Here is an 18,531-nt window from a genome sequence, read left to right as displayed (position 1 = left end):
AACGGCCTCTCTGTGATTCTGCCACTGATGGGCCTGTTAACTGTTGGAGCCTTTAACCTGGGCCCTCTGGGGGCCAAAGAGGAAAAACAAAGAAAAGAAAGAAACAGGTCCTGGCCTCAAAGAACTGACAGAGGAGGTCCCTCCGCCCCCAACCCAGACCCCTTTGTGGCCCAGACAGGCAGTCTTCTCTAAGGTCCAACACCTGACACATAGACCTGGGCAAGGAGCAGCACCTGATGCTCCCGGCTTCAGGGCAAGGACCTGGAGTCTGAGAGGGCTGGGCTGGCACCTGGGGTTGTCCCTCAAGCCAGCGTGACCTTAGGCAAGGCGATTCATTCATCCAGTGATTATCTGTTCATCCCATGAATATCTGTTGAATGCCTACTATGGGCCAAGCGTTGTGCTTCGTTCGGGCAGAGCAGTGCATGAGACAAAGTTCCCACTCTCTTGGGGCAGACAGACAGATGCACAGTCACTGAATGGGGAAATGGAAGAATGAACAATTAAATGAAGGTTAGGTAGTGCTGAATCTAAGAGAGAGTAGGATAGGGAGACAGGGAGTGCTTGGGGGTTGGGATATTGGATAAGTTAGTCCAGAAAGTCTCCCTCGCTTTATGAAGACTCTCAATGAGGTGGCGTGGAAGCTGTGTGGCTTTCAAGGCAAAGGCCCTGGGGAAGGAACAGGCTTGGTTCAAATTTTCTGAACCACAGTTTTCTCTTCTGAGAAATGGGGACAATAGTATGGCCCATAAGATCATTGTGCTTGTCACTTAGTAAGTGCTCAATAAATGGAGCAGCCCTTGTTCCTGTTTCGTGAATGGCTGAGGGGATCTCTGTATTGTGTGACACTGAACCAATGACTTCACCTTTGCTGGGTCTGGTTTCCCATGGTTTAAGCTGCAGAGTGGGAGCATTTGACTTGCTTAGGTGATCTCAGCTGGGCCCTACCCCAACAGGCCAGCCTCCAGGGTCACCTTTGGGGGATTTGTTCAGACGCATCCTAGGAGCCAGGCATTGCTGCTTTACAGATGAGATCGCTGTCGGAGAGGTAAATGATGAGGTCAGGGTCACATGGCTGCTCAGTGTCAGAGTTGGATTAGAACACAGCCAGAGCTTTCAACTCCAGTGCCAGAGTATAGCTGTTCAGAGCTTGGGGTCCGGAGTCTCCTGAGCATGGAAGAGGCAAGACCCAGGAAAGCCTGGGCATGTCGTGGCCTCTTCTCCAACCGGACACAACAAGGAATGTCAGCAGGGCCATGCCTCAGTTTCCCCCTTCCACCCCATCCTCTGCATCCTCCTCATCTCCCCTCCCGGCAGCCCCTTCATACACCTTCTCCCTGCCGTGTTCCTGTGTTCTTCTTGGAGCTGAAAGTCACCCTGTTCATGGCCTGGCTTAGAAGGCAGTCCCAGTTTTGAGGTCCCATTATCCTGCCTGTGTGAGATAAGGCCACTCATTCATTCCTCACTCGACCAAAGATTATTGGTTGAATATATTACTCTATGCCAGGCGCTAGGGATAACACTGTAGCCAAAACAGACAAAAATCTCTGTTGTCATGAAGCTCAAATTTTAAGGGTAGAGACGATCAATAAACAGGACGAATAACCAGAAGAGGGCATGGTTGCCACCCTAAGCCCCCTGCAAGCGAAAGGAAGCAATGTGTATTGAGGCCCTTGGTGTGCATAGTATTTGAACCACATGTGATTCTCCCAGTGAACCTTTGAGGCGGGATTGATTATCCCCATTTTCCAGATGAGAAAACTGAGGCTTAGACTGTCAAAGCCATTGTCCATAGACCCTCTGAACCCTTGCCCGACTGAGAACTTCTGTCTGCTTCCTTGCTTTTTGCCTTTAACTTTCTAAGACTAGGCTCTGACCTCCATGACAGGTGTGTTCCCTGGCACCGGGGTGTCAGATGTGGGTGGAGGGAAACACCTTTTCAGCCCTAGGCCCATGCAATACCCTTGAGAGCTGTGAAAATACCCTCGACTCTGTTCCAGCCGCCGTGGCCAGCAAATCGGCAAGATCTGTGTCAGATATGATTTAATGTGTACGTAATGGGACTTCACATCGGCTGCGTCCCTACAGCTTTGTCTCTGTCTCCGCTGGGCCTCTGAGTCCGCCATGGCTCTCGGCCTGAAGACCCTGGACAGTCTTTAGGGCCATCCCTCTGTTGCTGGTGCTCCCAACCCCTTGAACTACATGGTGGGGTTGGGGGCTCCCGTCACGAGTGGTTTTTCCTCCTTATCCAAGCTTTAGGCCGGGCAGTTTCTAGGCACTTATTAAGAAGAGGAAGTGACAGGGGAATGAGCTGAATTCCTTCATGCCAGATCGCAGCTGGCGTCATTTCTGGCAGGGCTGGTGATGATTTTGCTGTAGTCGGTCTTTCTCCAGCAGGCAAAACCTCGGGCCCATGCCTGCGGCCTCCTCAGTATCTAATTCGGAAGGGCGATGTGTGAGTGTCTTTTACTAACGGGAGCTGAGGAAGAGACAGTGGTGGTCAAAGCACATCAGAGCTATAGGAACCTTCGTGATGGCCTGGCCCAAACTCTTTTTTGGACAGATAAGCAGACATAGCCCAGAGAGGGCAAGACACTTGCCCGAGGTCTCACAGCAAGTTGTTGGCAAAGTCAATACTTGAACCCAGAACACTTGCTTTCCAGGACAGGGTACTCTCCACAGGGCTCCCTCTTCTCTCTGCTCCCATCTTCAACCTCCAGAGGAAAGCTTGGTCCACAGCTCTCAGCCCTCCTCATACCTCCTGCTAAGAGAATGTGTTGTGGTTTTCTGAGGAGGGGTCCAGATAGAAAATGTGACCAGCTTTGGCTGGAGCTGAATGGGTTTCTCCTGCCTGTCCTGGCTTGTTGGACATGGCTCAGTGTCGCTCACAGTGAGAGACTGAGCCATGTTTCCCAGCCAAGGGTCTCTACGAGCAGGCTAGGAAGATGCTGCAGTGAGTCCTACCTGTCTTATCCAAATGTACTTTCAAGCCCGCTGGGATGGCCCCGCAAGGCAGGCCACCATGCACAGCTTTTCTCATAGCCTCTGGCCAGGCCTGCCAAGACTGGCCTCGTGCAATGAGTCCGGAGGGAAGACCCTGAAGCTTACAGCTGGAAGGGCCCAGCCCTGGCACTGACTCCCTGGGGTGTGGCTCAGGGATGATTGGGACCTGCCCAAGGCCACGCAGTCCTCTGGGAGGAGGCAGGGCTTGTAACACGGTGCATTTGGGCTTCAAGTTTATGGTCTTTCCAGTTCTCAGATTACAGGGAGCAGGCAGCCAAGTGACAGAGAATTCCTGTTTCCAAGTAGGGAAATGGAGGCCAAAGCAGATTAAGGTTCTTAGCTGAGGTGATGCTGTGAGCTGGGGGTGTGGTCTCCAGTGACCCAGATGGGAGCCAGAGCTGACCCAGGCTATTGGTGCCCCTGGAATCCTGGGGAGAACTCTGCCTTCCTGTCTTCTCCTTGTTCCCTGAGGTGACTTTTCTTGAGTAGATTTCCTAGTGGATTTCAGGAGAGCAGGGTAAAAATGTGTTTAGACCACGAGAGGAGGGTGCTGGGAAACCTCAAGGGGTCTTTCCATGTCAGCACGCTTGGAGCCTGCACACCTAGAAAAGAATATGGCTGCTTCAAGTGCAGTAGGAAGGATGCAGGTTAGACTTAAGCGGGAACTTCCAGGCTTTGGAGAATGTCCACCTGATAGAAGTTCTCCGAGATCCTTTTGCGGGCTCCTTCTAGAGGTTACTAAATATTCCCACTCTTGATATAAACCCTAACTAGTGTAGTGATGGCACATTAGAGTTGACCAGGGGTTGGATTAGAAACATCTCACCGTTTCTTCAGCCCAGCCCTGCCAGGTGAGTGGGACAGTGCTGACTGTTTTGCAGACCAGGGACCTGAGCCTTAGAAGCATGAGTGGAACTTTGGATGCTAGATGTTCCTTGCTTCCCTGCCCCTGTATCACACCCCTCGGAGCAGACGTTGGGGCGGACACTTCCTGGAGGCAGAAGAGTGGAGGAGATGGCCTTCTGCGTTCTCCTTGGCATCCTGCTTTGGATGTGGTGGCGAGGACCATCCCTTCCTCAGCTCTATTCCTCTGAGTTGTTGTGGCCAAGAGAGAATGCAGAGTCTCACTCCTGAGCCTTGTTCTGTCTCCCCCTGGGCCTTGTTCTGCTCCAAGTACGAAGTGTTCAGTTCTCCAGAGGGGCCCGACCTGGGAAAGTAGAGAAACCACGTGGCTGGGGCCCCGGCAGGGAGCCGAGCTCATTCCTTGGGCCTGGGGCCAGCCTGCTGCAGCCAGGAGCTCGGGCATGTGGAGGAAGGTCCCTGCTGCTGGCCAGGCTGGGCATGCATGCCATATGGTCGCCTTACACACGCAGGCATGGCCAGAGAGAGGGAAGCAGATGGGGTTGAAGTGGGGGCTATACATCCAGCTCAGCAGCCACTGCTCTAAGACCCAGGGAGCTCTGGGGTGACTGCTCGAAATGGCTCTGCCACTTAGTAGTGGAGGGATGAGGCAAGGTAGTGGATGAGGGGGGTCTTGGGTGTGTTCTGGGCCGTAGTCTCCCCATTGGTGTAATGAGGTGGTGAACATCAAGAACATCTCAGGTCTTTTCATCCTTAGACCTGATTGTTCCAATCAAAGATTTGTTCCAGCACCTTTAAAGCTCTTTTTTCCAACCACTATGCTCTTAATTACAAACCCTAGATTCCTAGAGGTCATCTGCTTGACCCCTCCATTGGAAGGAAGATTAAAGATGGAGACGGGGGTGCCTCCCCGAGGCCCTCAGCATGTCCAAGCAGAACCAGTCCTTAGCATCAATCATGCCATTCCTTTTTGCACATTAGCTCAGGACTCTAATGAGCCCTTTGAGAGCCTGTAGGCTGGTTCTAGTCCATCTCTTCATTCAGTGTCCAGTTGTAGCTAAGAGAACAGGTTCTGGAGTCACACGGCCTGGGTTCGAATCTCATCTCTGCTATGCCAGGGCTGTGTGACTTTGGAAACTTTTCCTAACCTCTCAGAATCACAGTTTCTTCATCTCGAAAATGCAGCCAATAATAGGACCTGTTGGGTGGTCACGCTGTTGGAGTTTACTGTTGTTATGATTGTTTCATCCCACCATCATCGCCCTCTGGTTAGACTCAGGCTGCATTTTGTCTGCAGAGGTTCCTCCCATCCAGAAATGGACTCAAAATTCTGATGACCGTCTCTCCCTTGCTTATACCTCAGAGACATTCCCTCACGGGGCTGTGGCCTCCCATGTGGCAAGAGGCACCCTCACTGAGGCACCCTCCATGTGGCGTGTCAGCTCATCCTCACAGCAAAGAAAACTGAGGCCCCAAGAGGCCCGTGGGTGGTGCAGTCAGGACTGTCATGGGACAGGCTGGCCCAGCAGCTGGGCCTGAGAGGTGTCTTTGAACCAGCCTGGAAGGGCCTCTGAATGCAGACCCATGGGTCTGAGACCTGCCTGGTGGCTGCTATATGTGAATATATTGGGCATCACAGGGTCCTAAAGGGTCCTTAGAGATCACACACCTTCAACCTGAGCAGGACAGAGGGTCAAGTGTGGGGGCCTGCCAGCCTAGAGGAGAGCCAGGGCTCATCCGCAGGCCATCTCCATATGCTGGACTTGGAGAATGGAGCAGGGACTACTCAAGTCCTGTTCCTTGTAGGCCATGTGAAGTCAGCCAGGTGACCAACCAGACAATATCCCCTTTGTCTCAAGGAGTTGCTTTCCTCTCCTACCAGGTCCTTCTACCCCAAAGTCCAGAGGCCACAGGTGGGAACTCACTGCCTTCAGAAGGCGCCCCTGGCTGGGCGCCATGGCTCACACCTGTAATCCCAACACTTTGGGAGGCCAAGGCAGGCAGATCGCTTGAGCCCAGGAGTTCGAGACCAGCTTGGGCAACATGGAGAAATCCCATCTCTACCAAAAATACAAAAATTAGCCAGGCGTGGTGGTGTGTGTCTATAGTCCCAGCTACTTGGGAGGCTGAGGCGGCAGGATCACTTGAGCCCAGGAGGCAGAGGTTGTAGTGAGCAGTGATCATGCCACTGCACTTCAGCCTGGGTGACAGAATGAGACCCTGTATCATGAAAAAAAAAAAAAGGAAGAAGGCTCCCCTGGCCACAGCCTACCTGGCTGATTCTTGTCCCAGGAGGTGAGACGATCTACCTTCAGCATGACCAAGAAGGACTGGTTTAGGTGAGACTGGAATTTGGCAGGTGAGACCCTAAAGATGTGGGAGGAGGAAGCTTGGGTAAGGTCAGATATGCTCCCACAAAGACATGATCTGGATACACACACACACGCATACACCCTCCTCTGCCACACTCCTCTGCCACCCTCTGCAACCAGTCGGACACGCGTTTGAGCAGCCTCTGCATACCAGGCTTTGCCCATGCATAGCTCATATGAACATGCCAAACTCCAGAGGTGGACCTGAGCTCTGCTTGCTTTATGACCTTGGCCATGTGATGTTGCCTAACCGAGCCTCAATTTTCCCGTCTGTGAAATGGGACCAATAACTTTTCCCTCAAAGATACATATCAAACGCAAATGAAGTCTTGCATGCGAAGTGACTAGCTTGGTCTCAATTTCATTATCGTCTTCTCATTTCCTCCTTTTGGTGTCTGAATGAAGCCACACCTTCTGTTGGGGGAATGTCAACCCAAGAGGACTTCCTGGCAGAGGAGAGATTTGAAGGGACTAGGGCTGCGGGGCAGGGCCAGGCTAAACACCTGGTTACACACACACATTTCAAAGTGTCTTTGCCTAACCAGTAGAGACTCTGGTTTGGGTTTTGTTTATAGGTTTGGTCCTTTGGGTTTAGTGTGCTCACTGGACTCCTCCAATAGTATTAGAAACCAAAAACAGGATGATCCTCTGTGAGGAATGTTTACCATTTGAATCATAGCTCCAGCATTCACTTGGTCAGGAAAACATGTGCTTTGTTTTTTTTTTTTTAAATTACATTTCCCTGGAAAAACAATGATTTGAATTCAAGGAGGGGAGGAGAACAGGTTTCCCCCAACTCCAAGCTTGAGGACTTTCTTTTCCTTTTGGAGTAGGAATGGAGTTCTGTCCCCGGCCCCTGAAGGCGTCCTCACAGCTGATATTTTTCCAGCTGCCTATCTCCCCAGAGCTGGAGCGGCCTCCAGAGTGGGGTCAAGGATGGGGCGGGAGGGACAGACCTGCCTGGGCCGGGCAGCTCAGCATCTCTTTGAGCTGCTGAAACACCTGTGGAGGCTGTGCTCATGTTCACTGGTGGTGTGACTTTGTGTGACCTTGCCACTTAACTCTTTCACAGCCTCGCTTCCTTTATCTGTCCAATGGGGATCATGATTTCACTGGGTGGCTTTTGAAGAACATGTCACAATCAGAGAAGGTCTGAGCTGGGAAATGCAACAGAAGCCTTCCCCTCCTTGACCAGTGGGGAAACAGAGGCTCTTAAAACTGGCCTAGATCCAGCTTCCTGCCCCTAGTCTGTGTCCTTCCCGTTCCATCAGGACCAGGTCTCAGAACAGAGGATTGGCATTTTCATGCTGGGGAGCTGGGTACCATTTTCTTTTCAGAGACTGAGTAGAAAGAAAAGGACCCGTGAGAAATTCTTTATGCGCAGGTGCTTGTCGATGGTAGGGGTGACCTCAGGACTCCACTGTCTGCCCATGACCAAGGAGCGAGACTGCTTGGACATTGTCCTTGTGTCCCCTCTGGGGGTCTGGATGAAAGCCCACCCTGCAGGTGAAAACACTAACCTACAGATGTTTGTTCTCTCTCATGCCCTCCAGGGGTTTCCTGGAGTCTTTGGGGAAAGAGGCCCTCCCGGACTGGATGGAAACCCTGTAAGTATTTCAAGTCCTTGGGAACAGGAGGTTCCGAGTGAACACACAGCACATTTTAGGAGTCCATGCTTTAGAGTCAGACAGACCTGGGTCAAATCCCAGCCCTGTCAACTACCAGCTGGGCACCCTTGGGCAAATTACGTGACGTCTCTAAACGCTAGGCTCCTGTCTACTGTGACTGCCCTGTCACCCCCCGTAAGAGTCCCCAGCCCACTGAGCCCCTGGGTCCAAAGCTCCAGGCTGCACCCCGTTTCCAGGACTTCGGAAGGTTCATGGATCACTCCCCACTGGAGAAGCCCCGGCTGCTGCCATCTTACAAAGCATCAGAAATGTTTATGGGCCGGCAGAGGCTTGGGGAAGCAAATGGTTTGCAGGCCGTGTTTGGAGAAAAGGAAGAGCTGAGTTCCAAAGGAATCTCCACCACAGGCATGTTTATAGAGTTTGTAAATAATTAGAGGCCCAGGCTCTGTTCCACGAGGAGCCAGGTCAGCCTGCCCTGGGGAGCCGACTCTGTCTTTCCCTTCCCGGCTCCAGGCCGTGGTGGGAGAAGGTGTTCATGGTCCCCCATCTCTCCTCGGGGCTTCGTGCCTGAGCAGCTGTGCCAGCTGTGCCCTCTCCAGTGGTGGCTGCTGCATTCATAACCAGCACCCGATTAGGCGCTAATTCAGTTCCACAAATGCTCCCTGAGCCTGACCCAGCCAGGCTCCCTTGGGGATTAAGCCTTGACCTCAGAGCCCTACGGAGCTGGGTCTGAATTTTCTTGCACCACTTGTCAGGTGTGTGAGCTTTGAAAAATCCATTCACCTCCCTGAATCTCAGTCTCCTTGTCTGCAAATTGGGGGAATCAGAATTCCAGCCTGAGGCCTGGTGCAGTGGTTCACGTCTGTAATCCCAGCACTTTGGGAGGCCGAGGTGGGTAGATCACTTGAGGCCAGGAGTTCAAGACCACCCTGGCCAACATGGCAAAACCCCGTCTCTACTAAAAATACAAAAAATTAGCTGGGCGTGGTGGTGGGCACCTGTAATCCCTGCTACTTGGGAGGCTGAGGGGGGAGAATTGCTTGAACCTGGGAGGTGGAGCTTGCAGTGAGCCAAGATCACGCCACTACACTCCAGCCTGGGCAAGAGAGTGAGACTGTCTCAAAAAAAAAAAAAAAAAAGGCTGTCGTGAGAATGAAAGGAGGGCAGCCAAGGTGTTGCGCTCATCACACGGGTTCAGTGGGTGAGGCTGTGTAAACTACTGGGTAATCTGGGGTACAGTCCTGACCTTGAGGAGTTCATGGGCCATTGCTCTCCTCTGTCACACAACAGGCAGTGGGATGGGTGGGATTAAAGAGGTCCCAGGTGCCTCTTTGGAGAAGAGAACAGGGAAGTAACATTTGCATTGGGATGAGGAGATAGGTGGGGAGACATTGCAGGTGGAGGAAGGGGCACCAGCAAAGGCATGGGGTGGAGGGAAATCAGAGCCTCTCCCTCAATACATCACTTGTTAGAGTAACTGTTAGCGATATGCAGTATCATTCTGCGAGTTTCCTTGGGGAGTGGCAGGGATGTCTTTATGCTCCTGGCATAGAGGAACAGAAAAGACCTGATGTCCGTTTCTTCCCCTCATTTGAAGCGAAGGCTGTTGCTTACTTCTCATTACTAATCACAATGTCTAGAGCCCTGGAGTTTGATATTCTCACTTTTCCATTTTGAACTTGACTCAAACCCCTCCACCTGTCATTTCTCATGTGGGCCATGGAAGATCCATGTTTAAGATGAGGAAACTGAAGTGTAGGGGGGTAAATCACACACACAGCCTCGTCTCCTGACTCCCAGGCTAGAACTCTTTCCAGCCTCTGGGGGGCCCTGGAAGAAGGACATGTGAGGGTGTGGGGTGCTGGGGAGGATTCTCCAAGGGCCACAGCACCTCCTGGCTGAGAAAGGGAAGGAGGTCAGCTTAGAGGCTCTCAGCTTGGAGTCCTCCTGGCTTTGTCATTTCCTTGCACCTGGCCTTGGGTGAATCACTTAACCTCTGGAGCTTCAGTTTTCCTGTCTATAAAATGAGTGTGAAATGTCAAGCACCATGCACATCTGTATGACCATGATCGCGATTCCGCTCATTCCTTTATGCTTACAATGGGAAGATACTGGATTTGGAAATCCAACCTCCCCATTTGACAGACGAGGAAAGCTGATGGCAGAGAGGGGATGGCTGTGGTCCAAACTCCAGGCCAGACTCAGGAAAGTCCCTGGAGCCTGTGGTCAGGAATAAGGAGAGTTCAGCTCTGAAAGACCCCACCAGGTGCCTGTGTGGAGGATGACATGGAGGGAGGGGCCCTGGAGGGAGATGGGACAAGTAACCACCTTGGTGTCTGTCTATCTGCAGGGAGAACTGGGCCTGCCAGGCCCCCCTGGAGTCCCCGGCCTCATTGTAAGTACACCGATGCCTGGGGCAGCGGGTGGGTGTTGGGGAGACTCAGGGTGGAGCCAGCGTGTGGGGAGCCAGGAGCAGGCCCTGCAGGGGGGTTGAAAAGGCCCCTTTCTCATCAAACCTCCGGAGGGACTGGGGGGCCAGGAGAGACCAACCTGGGTGGGGAAGGTGAGTGGGGGAGGGTGGGCAGGCTGAGGGAGGAGAACCCTGCTGTGTGGCCTCAGGTGGATCACCTACCTTCTCTGAGCCTGTTTCCTTATTAGTTAAATGAGATGAGCGCTTGGAGCACAAGATTGCCAAAGCACTTTCACAGCGGCTGCGTGCATGGCCATGGCTCTGCAAGGAGGTGTGGGCAAGTGGTGGTGGCGTACTTATTTGACAGGTGAGGGGTTCCAGGTCCAGAGGGAGGAGGTAGCCGGCAGGGTGGTCTTTTGCACTCTTTTCCTCCAAGCAGACTTCAGAGCCAGACCACCTAGGTTCAAGTCACAGGCCCGCCACATCCTGGTTGTGTGACCTGGGCCAAGCCACTTACCCTCTCTGGGCCTCGTTTCCTCATCTGTGAAATAGAGGTGATAGCAGAATCATTCTGGAGTGGCCGTGAGGATTAAAGGAGGCATCACATGTGTAGTCCTTGGCACGGGATCTGGCACCCAGTAAGTGCTAGTGGAAAATATTGTTATACTAATTCTTGTTATTACCTCCTGAAATGCCCAGGGCTGACAGAGCCTAAACACAAGGAGGTGGGAGGCGGTCTGACCTGACTCATCCAGGTGGCGTAGGCCTGGAGGAGTGGTTCTAGCCAAAGCCAGGGCCCCTGCTGGGCTTTCAGCGGAGTGAGTGTTAACCTTGTGCCCAGCTCCAGGGGCCAGTGAGAGGTCAGAGCCTGGGAAATGATACTCCAAGTGTTCCCATAGTCTGATGCCCCCTCCGCCCTGTCCGTTGGGTCATTCCTCATGGGGTTTGAGTCTGGGGGCCCGTGGAGGGACACAGGTAAACTATCTGCTAGCTTGACAAGCGAGCTTCCAGCTTTACCACTCCAGCAACTGTACTGAGAAATTCTGCTCAGGGAAAGGCTGGAGGAGGCCCCTGAGGTAGGCAGGGGACCCCATCGCTCAGGGGAGGCCAGTCCTGGGAAGATGGTCCAAATGTCCCCATGGCCACCTGTGCCTGCTCAGGTGAGTGGGAGCAGAACCTGGGTGGGGTGGGCAGAAGGTGAGAGCCCTCTGTGTCTGAATCCTGGCTTTGCTACCTCCTGACTGAACTTCACCTTGGCCTCACTTCCCTGAGCCTCGGGGATCCCCTCTGTGAAATGGGATCATTGTATCCACTCTTATCAGAACCACAGAAACACACAGTCCGTTCCAGTCCAGTGGCTCAGAGGACAGTTTCTGGAACCAGACTGCCTAGGTTCAAATCTCCTAGCTCTACCACTCATTTAATCACAATCTGGAGCAAAATTTTTAACCACCCTATGCCTTGGTTTCTTCGTTTATAAAATGGGAACAATATTGGTACGTAACTTGGAGGATTGTTGTGAGTGAGGATGTAGATAAATAAATATGTAAAGTGCCTAGTATATAGCAAGCACTCAAGAAGTACTAGTTATGATAGTAATAGCTATTGTTGGTGTTATTATATTACATACACATGTGATATTTTACACCTGGTAGCAGCTATCTAGGTTACTGACTTGAGAAAAATTTCACAGTCACATTGGAACTTGGTTGGAGAGAGTGCTGCAATTGATGAGTGATGTCTGCCTTGGCTGGGGTTGAGGAAGTGTCAACACATGAGTCATAAATTTGTCATCCCTGATGTCCATTCAGTAGAACTTTGCTGAGCACCTTCTTTGGCACAAGGCATTGACCTAAATGCTTTGGAAAAAGAAATATCTGCCATGGGAATTCGAGAACTCTCTAGAAGTCTTCTAATCTGACTCTCTCTAAGCCCAACAGGAATCCCTTCTGGAGCATCTTGGTCATATGGTGATTAAACTCCAAATTGAACACCTCCAGTGTAAAAAGTCCCTCCCTCTCTGGGAGCCTAGTCCATTCTACACAGCTCTCATTGTTCAGTGTTTTCCTGTGGATCGAACCCAAGTCGTCCTCACTGTCCCTGAGTGAGGCTGTTTGAGGTGTAAAATGGTCTTTGTCTGTGCTTCCCAGGGCTCCCTCTAAACAATTCCAATCCCAAAGCCTTTCTGAAGGGATGTTTACGTATCCTGTCTGTCATCCTTGGCACATGTTCCTATTTGTCATCATCCCAGCGTTCACTAGGTTGGGTCCCGAAAGGAGCAAGAATATTGCTTAGTGGAATAAACACAGATTCTGGGGCTTTGGACTATAGCATCGTAGCCCTCCTGGTTCTACCTTTTTTGAGATAGAGTCTCACTGTGTCTCCCAGACTGGAGTTCAGTGGTGCGGTCTTGGCTCACAGCAACCTCTGCCTCTCGGGCTCAAGTGATCCTCCCATCTTAGCCTCCCAAGTAGCTGGGACAACAGGTGTGTACCATGACGCCCAGCTAATTTTAGTATTTTCTTTTTGTAGAGACAGGATTTTGCCACATTGTCCAGGCTGGTGGGCTCAAGCGATCTGCCCGCCTCAACCTCCCAAAGTGCTGGAACCTCCTGGTTCTTTACAAAGCTCGTTCTTACCTGCACTCTCTGCTGCACTCCACTGTTAGGGTTGCCAGATAAAATATGACACCTAGTTAAATTTGAATGTCAGATGCAGTATTTAGAACACATTTATAGTAAAATGTCACTCATTATTTATGTGACATTCAAATTTCACTGTTCCTGTCATTTTAATTGTCCAGTCTGGAAACACTATTTGCAGTGTCTGTTAGGGGAAACCCTTTCAGCAAATGGGAAAACTGAGGCCCCTGGTCAAGGTCACGTACCTGGCAGGTGAGGATGGAGGCCATGAATCTCAAGTCCTAGTCCAGGGCACTCCTGTTTTTGCTTCTGAGCAGCCTGTGCTGGGGGCAGAGCCCTGGGCCTTTTCTGCGTTTCATGGTACCCCCTTTTCCCAGAGCTGATTTGTTCTGCCTTGTGGTCCCTTCATGCTGTGTCTTTTTTTGGCCACTTTCAGCCTCCTTCCTCAGTTTTTAGATTCTTTTTGCTGCCAAGATGAAGTGTCCTCTCTCCTGTGACTGTGGGGTCACAGGGCTGGGCCTCAGCCCATCAAATCACCTCTGCTCCCCCAGCGAATGCCTCCTTCCCCCACTGGATTTTTGGGAATAGCAGCCTCTGTGCCTGGGGGAAGAAACTGTCTCCCCAGAGAGCTGGAAAGGAAAGGAATTTTCTAACCAGGAGTTAAAGAGGAAGAGGGATTGTGAGTCACCTACGGTTTTCCAGAGGATGTGGGTTTTTAGCTGAGCAAATGGGAATTCCACGTATTGATAATCATTTTAGTGGAAATTCAGATTTATTCAATGCCTCTGTCTAGTCAGTTGGAGCAATTTGCATGCAGACTGAAGCCAAACCTTCCTTCCGTCCCCCGGGTCCTTGCAGCCGGGAGGAAGGGCGTGAGAGGACAAACTAACATTTATTAAGCGTCTGCTCTGTGTGCATCGCATGCACTGGGCTGGGGAGGCCTCGCGAAGCCGAGGTCACCAGTTAGAGAGTGGAAGTGTCGGGCTTGTCACCTGGGTCCATATGCCTCAATTCCAATAAGCCACCGGTGGCTCCCTGCAGCCTCAGAGGTGAGAGGGCCTCCACACAGCCCTCTTTGAGTAACTGAAACCCTTTGGCAGGCCCTCAAGAAAACTGTGCCTGATTCCAGAATCTGCTCAACAAAGACGATTTCTGTCCTTTCTATTCAGAGTGACACAGAGGAAATGTTGGCTCCTCCACGATTTAATGAGACCCAAAGAACATGTGATCTGGCCACAAACCCAGCATGTGAGGGGCAATGGATTTGTCCACCTTATTCTGCCACTAAACGATCACCTGGCTTTGTCTCCTTGCTTATAAAGCAAAGTTAGATACCCCACCACCTGGCATGCAACAAATCCTCTTGTGCCCAACGCTGTGCCAAGTTTTTAATTGTCACAACAGCCCTCTGAGGGTAGGAAGTGGGGCCACCAATTTACACTTAAGGAAACTGAGCCTCAGAGAGGGTGAAGCACCTGCCCAAGGTCACACAGCCAATCAGCTGGACCTGGCCTGTCACAGCTCACACTCTCCACTGCTGCACCACATCCCCAGCTCCTCAAGACTTCTGTGCTGAACAGAGATAGCGGGTGTGGGACAGCATGGACTGGGCAGTGCCAGGACTGTTCTCGTGTGAGAGATGGTGCTTAGTAAGACCACACAGCAACTAGAACTGGCCACAGCTCCAGCTCCCTGTCCCTAACCCACCTGGCATTGGTGGCCTTCAAAGGCAGTCCTCAGAGGGATTATAAGTGAGCATGTTTAGCTTTCTTTTTCACCATCATTAAGCCACTTTTACTAAGCACCTCCTCAGAGCTGTACCCTGTTCTGGGCACTGGAACCACAGAGGTGAGGCCCTCAGAGCAGGCACCTGCCCCTGGTCTGGAGGCAGCACAGGCGGTGGCCCTATAGGCACATGCAGAAAGGATGGCCGGTGTCAAGGGCCCTGAGCGAGAGGCATGGGGCTCTGAGGCCTGACAGCAGGGGCATGACCTGGTCTTGGGGTCAGGGAAGTGATGTTAGCGCTGGAGGCCCAAGGACAAATGGGCATGAACAATGCCAGCGGAGGGCACGGCACTCTGGGAATAAGAAACAGCTTGAGCCAGGGTTGGGGAGATACGTCAGTGGCTAAGTATGTCACAGCTAAGGAGGAAGAGCAGGGCAGGAAGGTGAGATGTGTGAGCAGCCGTCATGAAGGATGGGCACCGGATGTTCCCCACGTTAGCCTCCGGGCATCCACTGGCTGGCAGTCAGGGGAGCACAACTCCGTTTTTCCGAGTCTCCAACTTGACCTGATGCCCTGTCTCAGGTGAGACATAGCAACGGGAAAGGCAGCCGTCAGTGGTTTTTTTTTTTTTTTTTTTGGTCAACAGCCAACTCAGACCTTGTGAGCATGGACTGTGGGGTCAGACAGACAGACAGATGGATGGACAGACCTGGGTTCCGGTCCTGCCTTTGCCCCCTGCTTATCGCTCGATCTCAGGCAGGTTATGTCACCTGTCCCTAAGCCTCAGTTTTCCCATCTGTAAAATGGAGTGGGACTGACAGTGGTGCTTACCTCCTGGGGTTACTGTGAGCAGCTGGTGAGCGTCCAAGCCACCAGCATCGTCCCTGGCATGGCAAAGGTGCCCAGAGTGACATTTAGCTATTGTTAAGGAGGGTTCAAAGTGGGTAGCGTGCATCCGGCACACAGTGGGCGTTCTTTAAATGGTGACAGACAGGGCTGATTGTGTTGTTGGTGGGAGTCAGTGAGAAGGGCACAGTGTGGCGTGCGGTGTCTGGGAGCTTAGAGAAAAGTGGAAACAGGATCCAAATTAAGAGCCTTACTCATTATTCTTTCTCATGGGGACATGACATTCTGAGTGGCTCGGGCCAAGCTGGTCTGGAGGGCGTCTGGTACACAGGAGACGGCTGCTCTGCAAGCTGCCCTCGGGGGATGCTGGCCTGGAGTTTTCTTTGTTCCTCCCGGAAATGCTTTTGTAGCCCAATGTGGGGGTCCCACCAACACAGGGGGACCTGCCATATGCAAGCTGGCACCTTCTCCGGGTGTGGTCTGCAGGCAGGGGTCTCTCTGCCAGATTCCTTCTCCCCTAGGGTTGGATGCCCACGTGAGGTCCGTGCCCCCACCACACACAGACCCCTTCGGAGAGGCCTGCTGAGGCAGCGAGCGGGACCTGGGGAATGGGGTGTTGTGCTATGACTCCCGAGGACCCACACAGGTGACCATCCGGCCTGTACTGAATTGAGTCCCGCACAACAAGCCACTTCAGGCCTGGAGGGAGGAAGAAAGAGCCTGTGTTCCGGAGCTGCTGGCGGCCCCTCTGCTGCCACCCTGCCTGGCCCCCAGCAGAGCAGGACTCCTCCAGCAGAGCCCGCTCTGTTTATTTGTGCATCAGGGGGAGCTCTGGGCTGGCCACCCTGGCTGCCTTCGTCCAGGAAAGGAGAGAGGCAGCAGCCAGAGGGACCTGTGGACATGCGGCTCTCTGCAGAGAGAGCTGGCCTCCCTTCCAATCCGGCTTCTCTCCCTCCTCTCCAGAGACCACCTCAGAATAGCCTAGAAGCTCTGGAGACAGGCTGCCTAGTGTGAATGAATCCCAGAGGTGCCCCGGCTCTGTGATTTCGCTGGAGCCCTAACTTCTCAGAGCCTCAGTTTCCTCATCTATGAAATGGGGACAGTAGTAGACTGATCTTGAAGGGCTGTGGCGAGGAATTACTGGGTTAAGGCAGGTCAAGTGCTTAGCACAGTGCTGGCAACTGGCATTTGCTTATTATTAACACCCGTTAAACTGAGCCCTCACTTTCTCAGTGAGATTATTTGATGGGACCTGAAAGCAGAATTTCTTTCTTTTTCTTTTCTTTTCTTTTTTTTTTTAAGATAGGGTATCTTTCTATTGCCCAGGCTGGAGTTCAGTGACGCTATCATAGCTCTCTGTAATCTTGAACTCCTGGGCTCAAGAGATCTACCTGCTTCAGCCTCCTAAGTAGCTGGTACCACAGGCATGCATCACCATGCCCAGCTAATTTTTAAATATTTTCTGTAGAGATTGAGTCTCCCTATGTTGCCCAGGCTGATCTTGAACTCCTGGCCTCAAGTAAACCTCCTACCTAGGCCTCCCAAAGTGCTGGGATTATAGGCGTGAACCATGACGCCACGCTGGGCCTGAAAGCAGAATTTCTTAGCAAAGGCTCAGCTGGGAGGTTTTGTTTAATCCAATCAAATGAGAATCCTAAAGTCCAGAAAGGGGAAGCGTTTGCCCAAGATCACACAGGCCAGGAAGCGCCAAGGCCAGACTCCTGTTGCTCTGGGGTTGGGAGAGTGAGAATCGGCATCATCTCAGGCAGGCTGAGCTGCCGTCTGCAAACTCCACACAGTCTGTCTGTCTGTCTGTCTCTCTCTCCTCGGGGGCATTCCACCGCATAGTCCCCTTGGCCCTTCCTGCAGGAGCCAGGCAGGAATGTGGTTTTTCATTCTCTGCCTGGCCTCCCTCCGAGACGTCTCCAGGCAGCTCAGACAAGAACTCCAGTTCCCATTCTTGAGCCTGGCGACCTGGGGCAGCCTTTGTTCCTCCAGTGCTTCAGAGCTGTGCCCCCACCTCAGAGCACTTGCCAGGGGCCTCCATAGAGCCTGATCAGGTAGTGGGAAACAGAGGCCCAGAGAGGTCAGCCACGTTGCAACCACACAGCAGCCAGACGCTCATATCAGTCACGGAGGATGGACAAGGGAGAGAAGAGGGTATTTTCAGGGTCTGCCTTTCTCTGAGTGCGGACTTAATGTTATGGTTGTGGCTGAGAGAGTGATGGAGTGGGCAGAAGTGAGATTTGAGGGGAAAAGCGTAGGCTGGTTAAGAGAAAAGTCAGCCGCTTCTTCACTCTGTACCAGGATTCCTGGACCTTGGCACTACTGACGTTTGGGCTGGATGGTTATTCGTGGCGGGGGCTGTTCTCTGCACTGCAGGATGCTGAGCTGCATCCCTGGCTTCTGCCTACCAGATACCAATAGCACCTCTTAAGTTGTGACAACCAAGAAGGACTCCAGACATTGCCAAGTATTTACATGTTAAATCAGTTACTCCTGGAAACAAGGCTGGCAGGTAGACAGTACTGTACGTCCTCACTTGTCACATGAGGAAACTGAGGCGTGGAGACATCAAGTTCCCCCGGTTCACACAATGAGTGAGTCCCAGAGGAGAGCGGGACCCAGTGGTCTGCTGTCCACTGGGTGGACAGAGAATGAAAAATCCCATTCCTGCCTGGCTCCTGCTGGAAGGGCCACGGGGCCTGTGCAGTGGAATGCCTCTGGGGAGACAGACAGAGGGACGGTGTGGAGTTTGCAGGAGTTTGCAAACGGCAGCTCAGCCTGGTTGAGAGCTTTCCAGAGCCTTCCTTGCAGAGGAAGGAAGGCAGGCTGTGGAAAGGCCAGGAGGGGCATCGTGGGGACAGCACTCAGCCAGGCTGAGCTGTCACCTGCAAACTCCACAGTCGTGAAGGGAACTTGGCTTTACAGGTCTGGGAACTCCATTTTTCTCACCTTGGACCGGCTGATCCGATCTGAAGCTGGGTCTCTAACCTGTGGTCCAGGATCCACCAGCTGATTGTAGTGTCCCACAGGGTCCATC

General features: G+C 52.4%; 1 protein-coding gene across 1 annotated transcript in view; it reads left to right on the top strand.

The window, feature by feature from the left end:
* COL27A1 (collagen type XXVII alpha 1 chain) overlaps nucleotides 1-18,531 on the top strand; it is a 160,989-nt gene that overhangs the window by 59,454 nt on the left and 83,004 nt on the right. Inside the window, exons 13-14 of the mRNA XM_025360383.1 lie at nucleotides 7,790-7,843; nucleotides 10,215-10,259. Of these exons, the coding sequence (XP_025216168.1) occupies nucleotides 7,790-7,843; nucleotides 10,215-10,259 (99 nt within the window). The remainder of the gene's footprint in view (nucleotides 1-7,789; nucleotides 7,844-10,214; nucleotides 10,260-18,531) is intronic.

The sequence above is a fragment of the Theropithecus gelada genome, chromosome 15, assembly GCF_003255815.1.
Source record: "Theropithecus gelada isolate Dixy chromosome 15, Tgel_1.0, whole genome shotgun sequence".
Lineage (NCBI taxonomy): Eukaryota > Metazoa > Chordata > Mammalia > Primates > Cercopithecidae > Theropithecus > Theropithecus gelada.
The sequence above is the reverse complement of the archived record's forward strand: the minus strand, read 5'-3'. Positions and strand labels throughout refer to the sequence as shown.